This window comes from Leptodactylus fuscus, chromosome 2 (genome assembly GCF_031893055.1).
Source record: "Leptodactylus fuscus isolate aLepFus1 chromosome 2, aLepFus1.hap2, whole genome shotgun sequence".
NCBI lineage: Eukaryota > Metazoa > Chordata > Amphibia > Anura > Leptodactylidae > Leptodactylus > Leptodactylus fuscus.
In genome coordinates, this window is record NC_134266.1 from 144,436,629 (window position 1) to 144,460,562 (window position 23,934).

Consider the following 23,934-nt stretch of genomic DNA (forward strand, 5'->3'; position numbering starts at 1 on the left):
GCCCATTATTGGAGTTTTATGTGAAATTATATAATTTTTGCCTTTTTTCTCAGTTTTTTTTTTTGTGTTCCAGTACACACAAAGGAAATACAAATGTGCAATCATTTTGTGAAAGAAATAGTTCATTTTCTGAAAAAATTTCTGGGGTGCCAACTCTTACAGCCATGACTGTATATAACAAATAGAGATGAGAAAACCTCACAAGATTCATTTCGCAAAATATTTGTGAGGTTCGGGCTGATCTTGTTCAGATAGAACCAAAATGCTATAATTCTACTCTGGGGTCTCCCTCGAGGCTCAGGGTAGTTGAGGACATTTCTAAATGATTCAGTTTGCTCATTTCTTGTAATAAATGGCATTCCCCCAAGATGAGATTATAGCTGGTAATTGATTTGGAATATATTATACTGTGTATTTCAGAATTAGAATACCACATAGCTTGTTGCTACAGTTGAATCTATTCATTTTTCTAAATTGAAATAGAAGTTGTCATTATGAAAAATATGTGTTTTACAAAAGCCCACACTTCCAGGAAACAGATGCATCCACGCTATTTCTGCATCAGAGGAAATTAATGAGTGGAAATGAACTTATCGGAGATTGTTAGCACTCAGCTGGGAAATCACAAGCCTTTCCTTTTCAAATAAGGCAAACGGAGCCAAACAGGCATTTTGCAATGTTCTAAACTAATGTTAAACAAATGTAGGGCGACTGTCCGAATGTTAGTCTTTGCAGATAAGTATGCATTGTTATTTCTAAATGTGGAGTTGTCCAATAAAAATAGTTAACACTTATAACCAAAACTGTATATTATTTATTATGGTCATGCTGAGAGAACTGATGTCCTTTAACTAAACATAGAAAGGTTTGTTTACTTCCTATGTGGGGTCATGTTGGTAGCAAAAGCGTTTTTATCTATCTGACCTGTATAAAGCAACTACTGCTAAGAAACTGTCCTAAACTCCCTTTTATACTAAGGATTTGTACATACTTAAGCAAAATAATAAAGCCAGTTGCACACCACGGTGTCCTAACCGTTTGCCGTGAATAAACAGCACAGGCGACACATGGAGGACATGTGCATGTCACCCATATGCCGCCCATGCTCCGGCCATGCTTCCATGGACTCTTTCACGCAATGAATAGGAGCTGCGGAAGCAAGGCCGCAAAATTCGGACAGGAACAGGTCCTGTTCCATTTTCTGCGGCCCAGACTGTCAGCCCGCACATGTGACAATTTCATTCATGGTCATGTGTACGGGCCCATAGAATGAAGGGATCAGTGTGCTAGCCTGGAAAAACCTGGATAGCACGCTGACCAGTCATACGGTCGTCTGCAGGGGGGCTAAGTAAAATCCTGTAATGCTAAGGCCCCATGTAGCAAGCCACAGCAAAGTAAATATGGACTTTCTGTCCCTATAATACCTATATGGAGAAAAACTGTGTTTCTGCAGGTATAATTGACATGCTGCGATTTTCATACAGAGCACCGACATCCAGTCGCGGCATTCCACTCCGGATTAGGTCCAAATGAATGGGCCTAGTCAGGAGGGAGTGTTGTGCTGCAGAAGTCCGCGGCTGATTTAGCTGCCTCCTCAAGAAAGTGCATGTGGCTTCTTTTTTCCGCGAGCAGCAACAAACCGCTTGCTGAAAAAAGAACCCATTGAATTTGAGACGGATTTTGACGTGGATTCCGCGTTCACATCCTGACCAAAAATCCCTGTGTGAACCCATCTTTAGATTTGTAATGCCCTGCTTTAGGTAAAAGGCTGTAGTCTACTTTCTCCTATATTCAGTGAGTAACCAGTACTATAAACAGCAGTCAGTGAGTTATTACATGTAAGGGAGCGTTCACACTACCGTCGGTGTCTGACATGTAGTGTCCGCTCCTAGTGTCCGCTCAAAATCTGTCACGGACACTAGGAGCGGACACTAGATGTGTCCGTGACACCTGTCATTCACTTGAATGGGCATCGGGTGCGTTCTTTTGCACTCCGTGCTCGTCCTTCTCTGTCCGCAAGAGAAGATGTCCGACTTCTCAAGCGGACAGAAAAACCCTGCATGCAGGGTTCCTCTGTCCGCTTGAGAAGTCGGACATCTTCTCTTGCGGACAGGGAAGGACGGGCACGGAGTGCAAAAGAACGCACTCGATGCCCATTCAAGTGAATGACAGGTGTCACGGACACATCTAGTGTCCGCTCCTAGTGTCCGTGACAGATTTTGAGCGGACACTAGGAGTGGACACTACATGTCAGACACCGACGGTAGTGTGAACGCCCCCTTACTGTTGCAATAGATATAAACCTTTACAATTACATCCTGCTGATGTGCAACATGCATTTAGACTGAATGTAGTTTTCGTACCATCCACAGTTCAAAGCTCTATTTGTGGATTTAGTATAATGGCTGCATTATATATATTTAGTAGGAAAAGTTTATTGGATTGGTTAACTATTTACAAAAAAAAAATATTGTCATTTATAGTTAAAAGTAACCAGTCTTGGTATAGGATGTGCATATGTATATGTTGCTCATATGTTGCATGAGTTCATTAGATGCAGAATGAAGGTTCTCACATTTTTCAATGGGAAAAAATTAAAATAGTGGAGAAATTTTGAAAAAAAGACAAATGCAACATTTTACTTTACAGTTTATTACATTATATCACTATATAATTGCACAGTACATTATTTAATCATATTATCATATGCTTTATACATATTATTATGTGAAGTAATTTTACTTTACAAGTTAGATAACACTTGGCACCCAAGTAGCATTCTGTCCTGCCTACATACAGTATTCACAAAACCGTGTCCAGCTTCTGTTTCCATCCCATATAATAACGAAAATACTGTTGTACTTTGAGCACATTATACAAGTTAAATATAAAACTTTGCTGTTTTTCTACTAAAGAAAATAAAGGGGGAGGGGGGCTGAAAATCATCTTCCTCAGAAGAACAGAGACCGTAAATGAGAGTACAGGCCAGACTGTCAGAAGCCATTGGGTGCATTCTAATGTCTCACTGCAACGGTGGATGAGTTAAGAGGGTGCTAGAAAGTAATCTTTTGGGAGCTCAAGGAAAGGCAGCACTGCTCCTGACTGTGAAAGCTATGGCCTTTTCATTATAAGGAACAGTGGGGGTCCCAGAGGTCGTCATCATGAAGTGATGGTATATCTTAGGGTCCATTAACACGGAGGAAAATGGTGAGGAATTTGGTGTGGAATTTCAGCTCTGAAAAAAGCCCCCCATTGACTTCAAGCTAGCATTGACTGCTAGCAGAAAAAGGAACCCATTGAAGTCAATGGGAGGTTTTTTTTCCAGCGGTGAAATTCCACACCAAATTCCTCACCATTTTCCTCTGTGTGAATGGACCCTTAGTCATATGGGGTTACTTTGCAACAGTTGAATAAGTCTTGGTGCTACCACACCATGTACTTTGTGGTGCTATGGCCACACTCTAAGACAGAGCTTCTGACACCTTTGCTTTAAAATGACCTATTATCACATCCATCATCTCCAGGTCTTTGCATCCTTTGTAGTAGGCTCTGCTCCACTAATACCAACACAGCTGGACTTTTTTTTTCCTAGCCCAAATAAATCAATTTATTATTTTTGGTGCCTGATACGGTAATTTTACTCTCTGCTATCAAGTGGATAGAGCCAGATAGGAGATGGTGTGAGTCTGAACTTTGGCAGTGCCTTCCTCTGATTGGAGCTTTTAATCATACACCTTGCCGGCCTTTCCCTGGTGCAAGTATTTGGTTTCCATCCTTCAGGTCCACATGGGAATCCAAAAGATGTAAACCCTGTCTACTTAAAAAGTGATTACATGCAGAAACCCGTGAACCCTATAGACTATAATGGGGTCCGCCAAGTTTCCATTTTATACTGAAACCGTAAGAGAGAAAAGACCTCCTTGCAGGATTTTTCTCTTCGCCAATTTAAAATGTATTCTGCAGACTCCAACACAAGTGTGAATCCAGCCTTAGAGTGCACCAAGAAAACAGCACTGATTGCTCAGGAATGGTGGGGGCCAAGAAAAAAATTCTTACTGTGCAGGAATCTGTAAAACAGCACTAATTAAAGGACTGGAATTATTAGAGGTGGTAATAGGTGCTCTGAAAGAAGTAATGATTGATAAGCAGCTTTTCCGCAGTTCTAGATGAACGATTGTGCAGGTTACCATAGGGCCAATAATAAGGGAAAGCCCATAATCAATTACTGCTTTCTCTTAGCACTGGTGGCCCAGGCCTGGTACTGTGCTGCATGTACACCGTGCAACAGCACTCATGTAGATCAGTTTTTCTAACCATTTTTAAGCCTATTCATTAAGGGTAGGCAATTATAAGTTGTAAATATAAAGTGTAATAAAATGAAATATTTTATTTTAAAAATATAGTAGTTGTACAGAGTTGTTGCTGTGCAGGTTGTGTGTGTGGTGTACATTTTGTCATGTGTATTCAGGAACAGTTTCTGACTGGCTGTCTTGTGTTTTTAGAACTGGCAGCAGTGATCCATACTGCATTGTGAAGATTGATGATGAGACGATTGTCAGGTAAAGCACTCTTCAGATTCTCCTTCTGCTGCTCTAGTGTTTTTGTATTTAGAAATGTATCTAATGAGACTTCATATTTGACATTTGCTAAATGCCCCAGACAATGTTAGTGGCTGCCGTCCAATCCTAACATTTGGCTGCTGCTATAAAAGTATATTGTTCATAGTATAACAAGAGTTTCCAACTCCCCTGCTTGTGTCCACTTGGGATTAATAAAACAGAAACCGTTTATATGAGTGCCATTAGGAACATAACACAAAAGTTATATATAGATGCTATAATCTCACAAATCATAAAAAATAAAAAAAAAGTCACCTAAAAATGTTTTGTGTTATTTCTGCCCTTTGAGACTGATGCTGTATACATGACTAAAACCCCATTGTGATGTCACACTCAGTTACCTCATTGAAATCCTCCTGTCACGGTTTTTTAATTGACTAAAATCCACTTGTGATGTCACAGCTGCTATCCTGACTGAAATTCCCTTGTGATGTCAGAACAGGGTGTGTTGTGATTTCACTGCAGCCTGACTGCACCTCCTTGTGATGTCACACCTCAGGCTGTCAAATCCTCTTGTGATGTCACAGCAGCTTACTTAAAGGGATTGTCCAGGTTCAAATTTTATTTTTTAAAAATCATACTTTTCCCCAGTGCTCTGGTGCATCCCAGTGCTGTCCGGTCCTGCCACTCTGTTGTCTTCTGGTGGAAATCCCTGCTAACTATCAGCAGCTTCAGCAGAAGGGACACAGGATGTCAGTGCGATGAGGAGCAGCAGGACTGGATGGACAGGGAGGACATCGGAGCACTGGAGAAAAGTGAATATGTTTTGTTTTTTTTTATTTCCTTCACCTTTTATAGTGTAATTTAAAAATAAAATTTAAACTTGCACAACCCTTTTAACTTGTATTGTCACAGCAGTTTAAATAACTTGAAGACGACTTGCCTGCTACCTATCTCTTCAGTTGTAATAAATAATTGGATTCCCTATAATATAGAAATTCTGGAGCATCTTTTCTTACAACTCCTCATTGCATTGTTGCTTTATTGTTCCTCTATGAATAACTTGACAAGTAGTTGTTACCAGTTGGGGCAACATAGTGGCTCACTGTTAGCATTGCAGCCTTGCAGTGCTGGAGTCCTGGGTTCAAATCCCACCAGGAACAACATATGCAAGGAGTTTGTATGTTCTCCCCATGTTTGTGTTGATTTCCTCCCATTCTACAAAGACATACTGATAGGAAAAAAAAAAGTACATTGTGATCCCTACATTGGGTTCACAATCTACATAAAAAGTAAATGTTACACAGGTGAGTGGGTGGGCGGGGGTGTCCTAGCACAGCTTCACACTGCGCTAGGACAATCAGTGCTAACAGTGTCAGACTGTTAGCACACTGGACCAATGGGAATAGTAATATCCAGCTGATTATAAGTACGTATTCACCAAAATCATTATTTCATGTTGCAACTATTTACAACAGACATGTCATATGATCTGAATTATCCTAAGGCTACATTTTCTCTGTGTTTATCCATCACCTAATAAAACTAAAAGGGAAACTGCTTGTGATCCATGCATTAACATGCTCTGAATTTGAAAACCTCTTCTTTTCCACAATGTGTGATAAGGAAAATGTTTGTTTTTGTACCGTGTTAGCCAGTGGTTATGAAATATAAAAAAACAAAAAACTTGCAAGTCTTCAGTAGGTGATACCTTTTTTAATGGCTAACTCATAATGATGACAGAATATGACGTTTCGAATGTGTGATGCAAGAGATTACATAAAATCTCATTTGCTTTGCTGGAACTGTAAATTGCAGCGCTTTTTCAGATGCATTTCTGCAGCAGCCAAAAATGTTGTGTTTTCAAAATGTAGGGCCTAAGGCTAAAGCCCCATGCTGCAAAAACTTTTCTGAGCCAAGGTCAGGAGTGAATTAAACAGAACTAATAAGAGCTTCTTTTGCATTTCTCATTGCTTTTCAAGCTACTTCTGACTTTGTCTAAAAAAAAAACAAAAAACAAAACCACACTGTACAAAAAAAAACATTGCGTTTTGGCAATATGGGGCTTTGCAGTACCTATAAAGTGGATGGGATTCTGGCTAATCCCATCCACTCATTGCAGAAAAATCTGCAGTGGAAAAGCTGCATTTTAAAAACGCTTGTGTTTTGGAAAAATCGCAGCATGTCAAACATACCCAATCTCCAAATCCCACCTCACCTCCTGCGTGCTCGACCCGATTCAGTCACATTTCATCCCCAAACTCGCTGAAGTCATTACTCCAGCCCTAACCCATCTCTTCAATCTATCCCTAACCAATGGATCCTTCCCCTCAGCCTTCAAACATGCCACTCTCACTCCTATACTTAAGAAACCATCCCTTGACCCGTCCTCTCCTGCCAACTATCGTCCCATCTCTCTGCTCCCGTACGCCTCAAAACTTCTTGAGCAGCATGTCCACTCCGAACTCTCCTCCTATTTCTCATCCAACCTGCTCTTTGACAGACTTCAGTCAGGCTTCAGACCCCAGCACTCCACTGAAACTGCCCTAACAAAAGTCACTAATGACCTGCTAACCGCCAAAGCCAAGCGCCATTACTCTGTCCTCCTCGACCTCTCCTCTGCCTTTGATACAGTTGACCACTCCCTCCTGTTAGAAATTCTCTCATCCCTTGGTATCTCAGACCTGGCCCATTCCTGGATCTCCTCATACCTCACCGACCGCACATTCAGCGTCTCCCACTCGCACACCACCTCCTCACCTCGCCCTCTCTCTGTAGGTGTCCCCCAGGGCTCCGTCCTAGGACCCCTCCTGTTCTCCATCTACACCCTTGGCCTGGGCCAACTCATTGAATCTCACGGCTTTCAGTACCACTGCTATGCCGATCACACCCAAATCTACATCTCTGGACCAGACATTACCTCCCTGCTGGCCAGAATTCCAGATTGTTTAGCAGCCGTAGCCTCCTTCCTCTCCTCCCGCTTTCTCAAACTCAACATGGAGAAAACAGAGTTTATCATCTTCAGCCCATCCTGTATGGCCCCACCACCTGACCCATCTATCAAAGTTAATGGAACCACAATTACCCCTGTCCCACAGGCCCAATGCCTTGGAGTAACCCTGGACTCTGAACTATCCTTCAAGCTACACATTCAAGCCCTCAACACCTCCTGCCGCCTCCAGCTCAAGAACATCCACCGAATTCGCCCCTACCTCACCCAGGAAACTACCAAGATGCTCGTCCAGGCCCTCATAATCTCCCGCCTAGACTACTGCAACACCCTTCTCCATGGACTCCCAGCTAACACCCTCGCCCCCCTTCAGTCCACCCTAAACTGCGCTGCTCGCTTAATCCACCTCACCCCCCGATCTTCATCAGCTGCTCCCCTCTGCCAGTCCCTCCACTGGCTACCTATAGCCCAGCGAATTGAGTTCAAGCTACTAACATTACTAACATTTTTTTTAGCTGCGTCTTGCTGTTGGGCCTCATCCTTATTATCTCAATAGACTGAGCATCATACTATAAGGCTGCATTCACACAGAGTAACGCCAGGCGTCATTTGTGTGTAATTTGTGTGTCTTTTACGGCCGTCATAAAACGTTTACATAGAGTTCTATAGGAAAAGACGGCCGTAATTTACTGCCGTCATTTACGGCCGTCATTACAATGACGGCCGTAAATGACGGCCGTAAATGACGGCCGTCTTTTCCTATAGAACTCTATGTAAACGTTTTATGACGGCCGTAAAAGACACACAAATTACATACAAATGACGCCTGGCGTTATCCTGTGTGAATGCAGCCTAAGGCTGAGTTCACACAGAGTTTTCTGGTCAGGAATTTGGTTCTATTGGGAGGCTTTTTTGCAGGCTGATTTTGAGGTGGATTCCTGACCAAATAACTCCGTGTGAACTCAGCCTTAGGGCTCGTTCACATCTGCACCTGGTCTCCGTTATGCAGGTTTCCATTTCCTGCACAAAACAGAGGCAGGAGACGGAAACCTGCAGGACTCTTTCATACCCTTTCATTTGAATGGGTGAGAAAGATGTCCGGCTGTGAGTGTTTTATGCTCTCCGCCATGAAACCGTTTTTTTTAAATCGGACACAGAGTCGAACATGCAGTACTCTGTGTCCGATTAAAAAAAAAAACGGTTTTGCGGCGGAGAGCATAAAACACTCACCGCCGCACCTGGTCTGACAGCTTTCCGTCTTCTACATGCAGAAGACGGAAAGCTGAGAACGGACTGCCGAACGCTAGTGTGAACCTAGCGTCAGCCTAAAGCCCCATGTAGCAAGACAAAGCAAAAAGCGCTGCAGGAAAAACCCCAGCAGCAACACATCAGTTTTTCCTGCAGCGCTTACTGCAGAAACTCCTCTGAGGACTTTGTTTCCTTTAGGGTAAGTTCACGCGGGGATTTTTGGTCAGGATTTTGAGGCCGTATCTGCCTCAAAATCCTGACCAAAAAGACGGCTCCCATTGAAATCAATGGGAGCCGGTCAGTTCTTTTTTTTTCCGGGAGCCGGTTTGTTCCAGGTCCCGGAAAAAAAAGCGAGGTGCTCATTCTTCAGGTCGTTTCGCCTCGCGATTCAGCCTGAAGACACTCCCTTCTCCCATCTAGGCCCATTTATTGGGCCTAATCTGGAGCAGAGTGCGTGACTGGAGGCCGGTGCAGTGCCTCAGGTTCCGGACCAAAAAACCCCGTGTGAACTTAGCCATATACCTATAGGGAAACTGCAGGTGTTTCTATAAATATAAGTGACATGCTGCAATTTCCAAAACCGCAACAGTTTTGGAAATTGCAGTGTGTCCGCCGTGTGTGTTTTTCTGCATTGTGTGGATGGGATTGCACTCACTGCGTTCAGTAATCCATTCGGGGAGTCCGCATGGGGACCCTCCCAAACAGACTACCGAACGCATTAGCAAGCGGTGTGCAGTGAAAGCACACATAGACTATAATGGGGTCCATGTGCTTTCTGTGCGGTGTCCGCATAGAACATGTGGACAGAAAAGTACTTCACAATCTACTTTCCTGTCCACATGACTCGTGTGGACACCGCGTGGAAAGCACACGGACCCCATTATAGTCTATGGGGTCCGCGTACTTTCACTGCACACCGTTTGCTAATGTGTTTGGTAATCCGTTCGGGGGGAAGGGGGAGGGGGTTCCCATGCAGACTCCCCAAACAGATCACCGAACGCAGATGTGAACCAGGCCTTATACATATACAATATATACGCACACATATACAATACTATAGCACATATACATTCATATACCATATATAGGTCATATATATACTTGTATGAATACTATATATACACACACATATATACATACATATTATAGCATACTGTATATACTCACACATACCTGTATACAAACATACAGTACTCACACAGTATACAAGACACATACTTTACACAAATGTACACATACATACATATTAAACATACAGATTTTACAAAAAGAATTTACTCATCATTGCAGCAGACGACTCCTGTCTTCCCCACACGCTGCGATGTAAGAGGACTCAGTGTGAGGAGGAGGGGGGAGGGGGAGGAAGTGCGTGCGGGCAGCAGGGGAGACGGAGACCTCACAGGAGAGCAGCATAGTAGCTGCAGGTAAGTGAAGGGAGAGGCCATTAGCTGATGCTGCAGAAGATACACATGTTGTCCTCCGATGTGTACAGCTTCAGCATCAGCTAATGGGGGCCCCTGTGTGTGGAGGCAGATGCATTGGCCAGGTGCCCGGTTGGGGCCTCTGGCCATCCCGATCGGGCCCTGACCAATTCATCTGCATTGGTAAAATCAAAACTTTCAGTCAGGGCTCGGGGGCCCACCGGAGGATTCCCCGGTTACCCGGCGGGCCAGTCCGAGCCTGAACATACCTATGGAAATGCCAATGTTTTCCGGATAGGTACAATAAGGGTTTTGCTTTGCAAGGACTGTAAAATCAAACCGCAGTGTTTACACCATGTGGGGCCCTGGCCTAAGGCTAAGGTCCTGGTATGTCCCACAGCAATAAAGTGCTGCAGGAAAAACCGGGGCGGCAACGCATTGCGGTTCTTCCTGTAGTGCTTTAAACAGAGAGTTTGCGGAGTTCTTCTCCGCAGACTTTCTGTTACAATTATACCTATGGGGAAACTGCCGGCGTTTCCGTATGTATAATTGACATGCTGTGATTTCCAAAACTGCGCTGGTTTTGGAAATTGCGGCGTGTCCATCTTGTGGAGCCCCAGCCTACGATACATTTCCAATACGAGAGTAATTTCCATAAATAAAACCCACTTGTGATATCACAGCAGCTTACCCGACTGAAACACAATTTTGATGTCACAAGTGACCTAACGGACTATCACATGGTATGGTGACATGTATATTCCTCTTATTTGTACTGTCAAAGCATATTCAAGAGACTTACTTTGCAGATTTTTTCCTTTTTTTTTCTTTCTTTCAGGACAGCAACTGTTTGGAAAACCCTCTCACCATTTTGGGGAGAAGAGTACAAGGTTCACCTGCCACATAATTTTCATTCTGTATCCTTCTATGTTATGGATGAAGACGCACTCAGGTAACATGCACAATGGAAGATTCTATTTTGTGGAGTTAATGCAGAATTTTAGTCCATATTCCCCAATAAAAGGCCCAACCACGTGTAGCACAAAAATCTATGTGGAATTAGGTGGTTGCTGTTTATTTTCTAACCTGCAACATGCCAATTCTGCTGTAAAATTTAGGCCAGGCTCCCATGCCATGCAAATGCCATGGTTTGGACGCGGCAAAAACCGCACTGTTTTACAGTACTGGCAAAGTGGATGGGAGTCTAGAGAATCCCATCAACACATTGCAGAAAAATATACACAGCAGAAATACTGCAATTTACAAAACTGTTTCATTTTTAGAAATCACAGCATGTCCTTATAGTTATAATTGTTGCTCCACTGTTTTTTCCCGCAGCAATTTTTCTCTGCAGCCTGCTACGTGGGGCTTCAGCCTAAGGGTCCATTCACACGGAGTAAAAGCGCGCTCATTTTGGCAAAATGTCACGTTTTTTGTCGCTTTTTTTACACGTGTAAAAAATGTCATTGAAGTCAATGGGAGTCTTATTTTTACACGTGTATTCTTTACACATGTATTTTGCCAAAATGAGCGCGCGTTTACTCCGTGTGAATAGACCCTAATTTTCACACCACATTTTACTCTTTGCAAAAGTGAAATTCACTTCAAAATCCACCTTCCATGTGGCAAAACCTCAACTTTTTTCCCTCAAGGCTTTTCACAGAAAGTTCACAGAGGTTTCCTATGCAGACTTTCTTCTTTCATTATACCTAGAGGGAAACCAGCAGCATTTTTGTAGGTATAATTGACATGCTGCGATTTCCAAAACCGCAATGGCCCCACATAGTTTAAGCACCACGATTTTGCTGCAGTGTTTTTACAGTCCCTGCATTCTAGCTAACCCCATCCACACATTGCAGAAAGTAATCTGCAGTGGAAACTCTCAGGTTTTTGCAAATCACAGCATATCAGTTATACTTACGCTGGTGGTTTCCATATAATGGAAGCAGAAAGTCCGCAGAGGAAAAGTTTGCAGACTTTCTGTGAAAAGCGCTGTAGGAATAATCTCAATGCGTTTCCACTGAAGCTTATTCCATTGCATCTTTTGGTTGCGGCATGCTACTTGGGACCTTAACTTTAAAGTGAATGGGGCTTAGCTGCAGTATTACACAAGACCTATGGACAGGTGTGGCGTTGTTTGTGGAAGACAACAGACATGTTTTTTTAAATCTAAGGGTCAGTGCACACAGAGTCCACGCACACGCTGAATCCGCTTCAAAATCAGCCTCCAATAGAGATGAGTGAGTAGTGTTCGATCGAGTAGGTGTTCGATTGAATACTACGGTATTCAAAATACTCGTACTTGATCGAACACCACTAGCTGTTCGAAGTTTAAGGTTGCTATACATTCTGACAATCAACGCTGGTTCTTCTCTTACCTTTCCGAAGTCTTCTCCACGCTGCATCCTCGCGTCTTCTTCCGGGTGGAATTCACTCTGCCTAGGCATCCGGCCTAGGCAGAGCCGACTGCGCATGCGCAGGCATGCCCTCGCATGCGCAGTCAGCTCTGCTCAGGCGTCGGGCCAGGCAGAGTGAATTCCAGCCGGAAGACGTCGCGGGGGCGCTGCGCTGGGAGAAGACTTCAAGGGGAATCCAGCCCGACCGTCACTCGTGGACTTGGTAAGTATAATTGTATCGAATTTTGCCTACCCCTGAAACGAGCATTTCCCCCCATAGACTATAACAGGGTTCGAAATCCGTACGAACAGCCGAACAGTGTGCGGCTGTTCGAATCGGATTTCAAACCTTGGACATTTTAATGTTTGTTCATCTCTAGCCTCCAATAAAAGCCTCCCAATAGAACTCTATTGGGAGGCTTTTTTGGAGGCTTATTTTGACGTGGATTCAGCGTCAAAATCGGCGCCAAACAACTCTGTGTGCACTGACCGTTATACAACCCCTTTCATGAAGGAACATAAGATATATTTTATTAGGTTATTTTTGCATTCTGGACTAACCAGTGTTGTGAATGAACGTATCACCCTAAAGGAGACATATTTCAGACTAATAGCTGTGTATATTAAGGGAGTGTTCACACTACCGTCGGTGTCTGTCAGCTAGTGTCCGCTTGAAAAATCAGAAAAATCATGATTTTGCGCGGACATTAGCATCGGACAGCAAAAGCCTACATGTAAGTTTTTGCTGTCCGCTTGAAAAATCGGACATCTTTGTGAACGGACAGCTAAGGACACCCACGGACAGTAAAAGAATGCACCCAATCTCCATTTAAATCAGTGCAAAATGTAACGGACATAGCTAGTGTCCGATGCTAATGTCCGCACAAGATTTTGCACGGACATTAGCATCGGACACTAGCTGTCGGACATCGACGGTAGTCTGAATGCTCTCTAATATTGATTTGTCTTTGCTCTTTGAAAAATGGCACTATATGTATATAATGCAATAAAATGACTCCACAGATTCTGAATAAAGTTCTGTGTCACAGTGAAGTGATCCACAACTCTAGTGCTCATTTTATTAAAGGCTAAATTATAATAAAACAGTGTTTACTTCATTCTCAAGCAAATAATTTTTTTTTCTTATTTTAGCCGTGATGACGTCATTGGAAAGGTCTGTTTAACCCGTAATGTTTTGACTGAATATCCAAAAGGTACGTTGTACATATTTTATGTTTGTAAAAAGCAATTGTTGAACCAGAATTGTATTGGTTTATTTATAGGCTATTCTAAACAAACTTAGGCTAAAGCCCCATGCAGTGGACTGCAGCGAAAAAGTACTTTGAGAAAAACTGTAGCAGAAACGCATTGCAAATTTTCCGCTGCGTTAGAATCCCATACACTTTGCTGGTACTGTAAAACGTTGTGGTCATTGCTACATTTTTGCATGAGAGATCTAGTTTTCAAAATTGGGTCAATTCTCAATGGTTTCTATTGTACTGATTTGCAGTGGTACTTCAGAGGGTTTGCAAGAGAGATATGGTTCCCAAAAATCATTCCAGCAAATGAGCATACAGCTAAAAGCTGTCAGTGTAGGTGGTGGGTTCACATGACCACAGCCTACACTGACTGCAGAGTGTGACCTCTAACCCGACGCAAGCACGATGACTTAAGTCATCAGCACCTATAGTCAGAAGAAGAAGGATGACGCTCTTCATAGGACTGCATACTAGCAGATAATACTGTGTGGGGGCCTACTGTGGAGTATATAATACTGTGTGGGGACCCACTGTGGAGTATATATAATACTGGGAGGGGGCTACTGTGGAGTATACTGCATGAGAACTTACTGTGGAGCATATAATACTGTGGGAGGGAGCTACTGTTGAGTATATAATACTGTTTGGGGGCCTATTGTGGCACATATAAAACTGTGTGGGGACCAACAGTGGAGTATATAAAACTGTGTGGTGGCTTACTGTGGAGCATATAATACTGTGTGTCGGGCCTACTATGGAGCATATAATATTGTGTGGGGGGGTCTACTATGGAGCATATAATACTGTATGGAGGCCACTGTCTGGGGTTCCCTCACTATTTATATCACACAGTATCTGTTTTATAGCAGACGTGATATTAGGACAGGCTGTAATAACATTGCACGGTCACTATAAAATAGATCCTGTGCAATATAAATAAGGAACATTAATTGTTCAAAAATACCAAATGCAGAGACCTTTACCTTTCAGTACAAAGTTGTTTGTTTCATTGAAAACTCTGTAAAGCCCTATTTACAAAGTAATAATATTGGAATGATTTTGGGGGAACGATATTCATTTTTATACTAAAAGATAAAAAGTGTGAAAAACTTTAACCCCTTAACACTCAGCACTGTACCATTGTGTCGAAAGATAGATTAAAAAAAAAAAGAATTTTGGAAGACGGGGAGGGAAAATATGAAAAAAGTCGCTGAGCATTAACAAACTGCTATGCGTCATTAAGGGGTTAATAGTATAATCTTATTTTAGCCAAATCTGGACACAAAAACGACAGGATAAAATACCATTTACCTGCAAGTCCTACTTAATTTGCACTGTATTCTACTTCTCTGCTTGTTATACAAGTTAGACATCTACACATTTGTGTAATAATAAGAACCTCGTAGTTAATGAATAACTAAATGTGAGGGGAATGAAATCTGTTTTTCGCTTCATATGTGGGGAGTTATGAATCATCACATAGAGCTATAGTCTTCATTTTGATACTATTTCAAACATTGTTCGTGTTTCTGTTTTCTTTTCTTTTCTCAAGAAGAGGTAGGGAACATGATTCATATAGGAAGTGACTATTGTATTTCTACATGACATTTATTTCTTCTCTACAATTAGCAAGATACGGCTCAGACAGAAGCAGTCAGTTGCCCGGAGACAGTGCAAATCTGACAAAGGTGCAAAGTGATAGACTGGTAAAAAGGAGTAACAGGTTAATAATGTGAGGGCATATGCAAGTAAGCGGACATAATCGGGTTTCTTGTGTGTTTTGCCTTGGTTAATTACTTTATGACCATATAACAGTAAGGATACTTAGTTTCAATCTGTGTTCATTATTACAGACTCAGGTGAACAGTTTAATAAAAGCTTTTAATGTCTATGGCTAGGTTCAAACTTGGCTGGGATTTCCGTTGTTTGGGTCCACCAGTTACCTGCAAACATCTGCGGATCCCATATACTACAATGGGATCCACCGGGTGCCCATCAGGTTTCCGCCGTTTTTATATTGAAACAGTCTTACGTCCTCATTCGAGTCTGTAAGGTATTTTTACCTTAATGTCAGGTCCCAGAAAGCATATCAAAGTATGAACACATGAACGAAAAACAAATGGGATGGGGCATACAAGGGTAAATGTGGCATTTCTGGTGCCTCTGAGGGCCGTCTTTTGAACTGATAATTAGTTTTTTAACATATCTGTTTATTTGTGTGTGTACTGCTTTCCATCACCTGTCGCACCGAACACTTTATTCCTGTGTACTTTTGTGTATAAATATGTTTGCCTTCAGAAATTGTGCCTGATAAAGAGACCCGAGTAGTCTCGAAAGCTTGCAATCTGTTGTCATCATTTTTGTTAGCCATTAAAAAGGTATTACCTACTGAAGACTACCAATTTTTATATTTCATATCCACTGGCTAATACAGTATAAAGATATATTTTTCCTTATAAGAAATAGCAGTTGTAACTGGACATAAAAAAAATCATTTTATCCAATTCAAGTAATAAACAGTCTCTGCCTATTCTATAGAGAGTTGAGCTGTCTCCTATAGCCCCTCCTGCAGCTGCACATTCTCTATATAGCTGCAGAGTTTGCAATTTTTAAACATGCTTGCAGACCTAAACATTGACTTGCCAGACATTTAGGCCACAGTCCAGGTGGCATAAACACCGCAGTAAAAACCACAGCATTTTACAGTCACTGCAAAGTGGATGGGATTCTAGCAAATACCAACCACGCATTGCAGAAAAATATGCACAGCGGAAATGCTGCGATTCCTAAAACCCTTGCAATTTTGGAAATTTCAACATGTCAATTATACCTACGGAAACAGCAGTTTCCCTATAGGGATTTATCCAGGGACATAGTGAGCATTTTTATCCCCCAAATGCTGGCATTTTCCATATAGATATAACTGAAGAGACAGCCCACAGAAGAAAACTCTGCAGACTTTCTGAGAAAAACGCTGCAGGAAAAAACTTGATGCGTTTCTACCAAGGTTTTTCCACATCGCTTTTTGGCTGTGGCTCATTATGTGGGGCCTTAGCCTTACTGTCTTTAGTAACATGGTGACTCTGGTATGTTTTAAGCTTAAAATGTCATGAAAACAATATATATATAAAAACTCAAGTTACAATAGACAGAAAGTTCTTGTATTGTAAGGGTGCATTCACACTGAGTATACGCTCAGCTCATTATGAACTTAAAACACGTTCAGAATGAGTGCGTACAAAGCAGATCTCATTCATTTTTATGGGTGCTGGCATACGCGTGTATCACATTGAAGGCAATAGGGGAAAAAAGCCTCCCATTCATTTCAATGGGGAGCGCATGTATGCCGGCTCCCATAGAAATGAATGGGTCTGCTTTGTACGCACTCATTCTGAACGTGTTTTACGTTCAAAATGAGCTGAGCGTATACTCAGTGTGAATGCACCCTAACCTTGTAATTAGAAAAGTCTCTTTGGTTCCAAAACAGTGAGAAAATATTATCCCTAACATAAAGAAAGGTTACAAAACACTGTCTTCAATGTTATATCTTTAAATACAGCTATGTACTAGAATAATGCACAGTAGAGTGAATAGGAGGCATATATTCCATTTGGCGGCAGATTTTAGATTAGCGAAGATCTGCAGGCGAAGCACTTCTGCATTATTTACCATCTGGCATGCTCACAACACTTCCATTTGTTTCCATCACAATGCTCTTTTGTAACTAAGAAAAAAGTCCAAATTAGTATATGGAATAAGAATATACATATGGATCAAAAAGGAGGTAAAAGACAAATTTTTGAATGAAGCAAGAGAAATGGTGCTGTACTATACATGTTGGAATATAAAGGATCCAGAAAACAGTGTAATGTTTCTAATGCGTAGCCACAGATTACAAGTGTGTGTGTGTGTTGTTAAGAAGATTCTAGTTATTCACAATTCAACTGGATTCACAATTGTCTCTTCACTGATGGAGTGATTAAAAATTAACTTTTATTAAATACATTAAAATATGATATGAAGAATACTAAGTCCTAACAAAAAAGTGTGTTTAGGTAGATGGACCCTAAATGGTAGGCATGCGGTGCATGATATCACACCACCTCAATAAGCCCATAGGTCCCATCACACCTCACACCTAAAAAGCCTCAATATCAATTTGTAGGTTTCACATATGTGCACTAGGTTCCCTAGGATAAATGGGCTTCCTGATTAACTGGCAAAAAAACACCCAAGTTCAACATTATATGTGAGTCCTATACATCGAAGTGCCCTGTCCTACCACTGAGGACAGGGGAAGTGTGGCTTTTACCGCATTCATCTATCGGCATTAGGTCTTTTTAAACTCCTCCTGATGAACAGCCTGCAATAAGACTAGTGAAACGCGTTGAAGAGCTATTCCTACCTTGGGCAGTAATATTAGCCATGTTATCTAGGGAGCTAATACTGTAGGAGTTGAGATAGAACCGGGACTCACATATAATGTTGAACCTGGGTGTTTTTTTGCCGGTTAGTCAGGAAGCCGATTTATCCTAGGTAACATGATTAGTGATGTGTATAGTGCACATATGTGTAGCCTAAAAATTGATATTGAGGCTTTTTAGGTGTGAGGTTTGATGGGACCTATGGGCTTATTGAGGCGGTGTGATATCATGTACCGCATGTACTACCATTTAGGGTCCATCTACCTAAACACACTTTTTTGTTAGGACTTAGTATTCTTCATATCATATTTTAATGTATTTAATAAAAGTTAATTTTTAATCACTCTATCAGTGAAGATATATTTATACAGTGATAACTCGTCAGGGAAATAAATGGATTCACATTTGGTCATAGTTTAAAAATGTGTAGGCACTTTCTGAAAAAGTACACCTACTTCTGCTTTATCAGTATCTAGTTATACTGTTTAATAGTCCGACACTATTTGGAAACCTTCATTACACGAAACATCATAATTTATCTAAAAGATTGTATTGTATTTAATGTTACTATAAATGTCTCAACATTTTCCCATAGGATTTAATGGGTGGTTAAATCTAACAGAAATTGATCCTGATGAAGAAGTTCAAGGGGAAATCCATCTGAAGATTGAAATATTTGGCAATGATATGTCAAGAAAACTCCGCTGCACAGTGTTTGAGGCAAGGTAAGTTAATGAGCATAGATTGAGATATTAGTCATGTGTTTGATTGTTCTAGTATTCATTTGTATAACTAAAAGTTAGACACCAAAACAAAATGCGTTTTGGCTTGGTTAATTAGAATTTCAGGACATTTTAGTGAATGGAAGATGACAAAGAAAAGGTCAGCATTCTTACACAAACAGCTCTTTTATTGTCCATAGACTATGTCTGACACTGCATTTCCTTGGACTAGCACTGCATTTAATTGGTCTATTTCCATACAGTGGTGTAACTATAGGCTTAAGGGCCCATATGTTTGTGTTGTGAGGATGACCTATGGCCCCCTAGTTTATGGACCTAGTAGCAGTTGAGAATACTGCAAACCTTTCCCCCGTGCAGGGTTGTAACTAGCACAGAATGGGCCCCATAGCAAACTTTTGACTTGAACCCCCACACATATTTGGTGCCCCTTTCCTGGCCACCACATTATTATACCCCATTTACACATACTATAATGTACTCTAGAAGTGACCTCCAAACAATAAAATATCCCATTGCAGCCCCTACACACAGTATAATGTCCCATAGCAGCCCTCCCACAGTATTATGTCCAATAGTGACCCATTCATACAGTATAACATTCCATAGCGGCCCCATCACACAGTATAATGTCCCATAGTGACCCCTGGTGTTTTCTTCTGGCAGAACCCAAAATTTTTAGAATACATTACCCAAGAACAATTATCATATTATCAACATTATCATGTCTTTTCAGACTCCAGAGTAAAATGATCAGAGGCTCAGGGGTAGTGACAAACATTAATATTACTCACCTCTCCTGGGCTTTGGACTCCTCTTCAATGATGACACAGACCTAAGTTACACCAGCACCATTATGCATCCTGAATTTAGTGATGTCTGTGACGTCACTACAGAGGCCCAAAGACAGAAGAGAGTTTCCCTGGCTGCTACGGCGGTAGTTATGCCATTGCATTTAGGCTATGTCAGTGCTTATAGGTCCCACTAAGGCTCCTGGGCTATGGTGCAATTGCACCCTCTACATACCCTCAAGTTTACACTTCTGGTACAACCAAACATATAAGTACTAGTCTGGGGGGGACTATAAAAAAAAACCCTTTTTTCTCTAATTTCACACAACACCTTTAAGAAAGTAGGAAATTCTTAGACCATCATCAACATTTTTTTCTATTGTAAATGTGTCCTATGTAAAACATATTTTATTTTTTTGCACAACATTTTTTTTTTTAAGAACTATCACCTCCTTGATGCCTATGTAAGTGCACAGATTCCTCTGATTCACCTTCTGGCCATAATCTACTCTAGCAATTTATAACTGTAATAATTTATTGATTAAATTGATATATTATGTTGATCATTGAGTGGGTGTGACCTACTGTAAAGCATACAGTATCTCACAAAAGGGAGAACCCGTCACATTTTTGTAATTATTTTGTTATATATGTTCATGGGAGAACACTTTAGAAATGTGTTTACTTTTGTTGCCAGGGGTTTAGACGTTAATGGCTGTGTGTTAAGTGATTTTGATGGCACAACATATTTACACTATTATATAAGCAGTATACTGAATACTTTATATTGTACCAACATGTCATATCTTCAGTGTTGTATCATGAAACTATATAATGAAATACTCTGAACTGCAATATATATTAAATAATTCAGAAACTACACAGGGGTATTATGTAAGGCCATTTTGCCCATAAGGGGGACTATATTAGCATCATGTCCAGTATTACAGCCACTAGCTGCTCTGCTGAATAGGAGACATACACTTTTTATTATCTCAATACATGTAAGCAGAGAAGAAAAATGTAATTTACTGTAAAATGACTTGATGTTCCCATTTTAGCCAGAGTGTATAAAATGCAGCAAATATCATTTACAGAGGGTGAGTCATGTAACATTGTCATATTGTTTAGGCAAAGCTCCTTTCTACTCTGGAAGCCATGCTGTATCTATAATAGTATGCAAGGCCTCGACATGGGTTTATTATTATATTTAGGAGGCCTCACTATGAATACCTTAATACCACTTACTAAATATGACAGTTGTATGGGATCTTTCACCGAAATTGGAAACGGAGGATGTGTGGTCTTTTCTCTAGTGACCTAGAAAATAAGATTATATTATTTGTGAGGCATTTAGGGGGGAGCATTTAATGCATAAGGCGATCATAGTACAGAGGTCACCTTAGACTAATGAAAGCAAGTTTAAAGCCATTTAATACCCATGTGAATTACATTGATGCTTATTTTCTTAAAAGCTTTCAAAAATCAAATGTTACTGTTCTTTAATTTTCATTATGTTGGGACTATTTAGTTGCATAGTGATGAGTAGAGAAAGATTTTCCTTATTGCTGTCACATAAAAGCTTGTACAAACAGGCCTGTCTGGAAATGTATTTAAACTTTTTTAAAGCCTTAACTAAAATTAAAAAGAAGATTAAATTAAAAGGGTATTTCAGTTACAACAAGCTACCCCTTATCATTCTCTAACACAATAGAGAGACAGGTTGAGCATGTCCATTGCCGATTCATTCATTTTCTATGAGACTACCAGAGATATCAAGTGCGCAAGGGTCGTTTCACATTAGCGTATGGATTCCTTCCAGTTAGAGTCCGCATGGAGACCCCCGGATGGAATACAATCGCAATTGCAAACGCTGTACTGTAAAAGCACACAGACCCCATAGACTATAATGGGGTCTGTGTGCTTGCAGTGCACTGCCCGCACAAATTATAGACTATGGGGTCCGTGTGCTTTAACTGCACAGCGCTTGCAGTTGCGTTGGTATTCCGTTTGGGGGGGTCCTCATGCGGACTCTAACCAGAAGGAATCCATACACTAATGTGAACCAAGGGTAAGACTACCATAGGTTATGAAGGATTACTGCTTGTCTCTACACAGTTTATTTTAACTAGGACCTGAAATGTTTTTAAAAAAATGTTACCATGTTAACTCCCCACAGCTTATATAACTGTTGTATAGGTAAAAGAATATATAGTTACAGGAAAGAACTCTGAGTAGCCAAAATATCGAAGAAACAATGCAGAGAAGAGCATCAGTGTAGGCAGAAATTGCATTTTAGAAATTTCAGCATAGCTTGTTTGCGGGATTATTGCAGGGGGGTGCCAGTAAATTCATATCTACATTAAATCACAGTATAGAAAAAGTTGTAATTCAGCTCACCATATATACTTGAAATGTCCCAATTCCAGAGAGCACGGTGTTGGGTGGACTCCTCCCAAAGAATACTTGTAATCCAAAAATAAAGGTGCACCAGCTACATCCAGAATGGAAATCAGAAATGTTGCAGCAGATATATAAAATTTAACTTTTATTCTTCATTTTCCGATAAAAAAGTTACCTCGTAACTATGGTGGTACATCAACAATAAAGCGACGCGTTTCAAGACATGTAGTTTCTTCCTCTCGGCTTAAACTTATGATTACCTCCACATCTTTTAAACCATAGCGTTGATTAACCACTCCCACCTACTGCCAATTAACTCTTGTATTTCACTTATTTTAAACATTGCATGAAACATACAAACATTGTACTTCTATATGTTTTCCATGTTAATCATTATCTGCATATTCTCATATCTATAAAAAACATATATATATTACTGCTGCGTAAAACTTAATACAAATCGCTTAGTCTGAACCATGTCTGATTACCCATAATGCCAAAAAAAAAATAAACCATATAGATTTTATAATGCTTATAATGGTTCCTCATTTTCCACTATATTAAGCTTCTTCATAACACAAGAGGAACCTTACTAATGTAGTGTATGTATATGATTCCCACTCACGTTTGTTGATATATTAACGGCTTCTGCCTAAAGCTCCAGCCCGTATCCATTTCTCACAGAATCACGTGATCTGCACGTGACTACTTTTATCACATGATCAAAAACGCTCTACTAATTGGAACGCATACGTAAACCAGGAAGTGCCCGCTTGAACCGCATATTCATCCATTGCTTCATTAAAGGTGAGTATTCAATTTTTGACACTGTACCTTATATTGTATTGTACTATGTGCCTAATTTGATGTTAACTATAAACATTTGATACTTCATACTACTCAATTAATATTTTATTTACCTTTTGAATTCTTTTATAAATTTTTTAAACATCATTAACTTGTATACATGGAATATTTGTGTTCAATAAATATAAGAAATATCTGTTCTCATATTTAAGCCTGTTGGATAACATCAAATTAGGCACATAGTACAATACAATATAAGGTACAGTGTCAAAAATTGAATACTCACCTTTAATGAAGCAATGGATGAATATGCGGTTCAAGCGGGCACTTCCTGGTTTACGTATGCGTTCCAATTAGTAGAGCGTTTTTGATCATGTGATAAAAGTAGTCACGTGCAGATCACGTGATTCTGTGAGAAATGGATACGGGCTGGAGCTTTAGGCAGAAGCCGTTAATATATCAACAAACGTGAGTGGGAATCATATACATACACTACATTAGTAAGGTTCCTCTTGTGTTATGAAGAAGCTTAATATAGTGGAAAATGAGGAACCATTATAAGCATTATAAAATCTATATGGTTTATTTTTTATATGGCATTATGGGTAATCAGACATGGTTCAGACTAAGCGATTTGTATTAAGTTTTACGCAGCAGTAATATATATATATGTTTTTTATAGATATGAGAATATGCAGATAATGATTAACATGGAAAACATATAGAAGTACAATGTTTGTATGTTTCATGCAATGTTTAAAATAAGTGAAATGCAAGAGTTAATTGGCAGTAGGTGGGAGTGGTTAATCAACGCTATGGTTTAAAAGATGTGGAGGTAATCATAAGTTTAAGCCGAGAGGAAGAGACTACATGTCTCGAAACGCGTCGCTTTATTGTTGATGTACCACCATAATTACGAGGTAACTTTTTTATCGG

The 23,934-nt window shown here is 40.6% G+C and overlaps 1 protein-coding gene across 3 annotated transcripts in view; it reads left to right on the plus strand.

The window, feature by feature from the left end:
* LOC142195221 (ras GTPase-activating protein 4-like) overlaps positions 1-23,934 on the plus strand; it is a 119,672-nt gene that overhangs the window by 44,999 nt on the left and 50,739 nt on the right. For all 3 annotated transcript variants that reach the window (XR_012715076.1, XM_075264815.1, XM_075264814.1), the window contains 4 exons: positions 4,503-4,559; positions 11,017-11,130; positions 13,727-13,788; positions 18,853-18,982. Coding sequence is in view for 2 of the 3 variants with exons in the window: in XM_075264815.1 (XP_075120916.1) it covers positions 4,503-4,559; positions 11,017-11,130; positions 13,727-13,788; positions 18,853-18,982 (363 nt within the window). In the remaining variant the exon portion in view is untranslated. The remainder of the gene's footprint in view (positions 1-4,502; positions 4,560-11,016; positions 11,131-13,726; positions 13,789-18,852; positions 18,983-23,934) is intronic.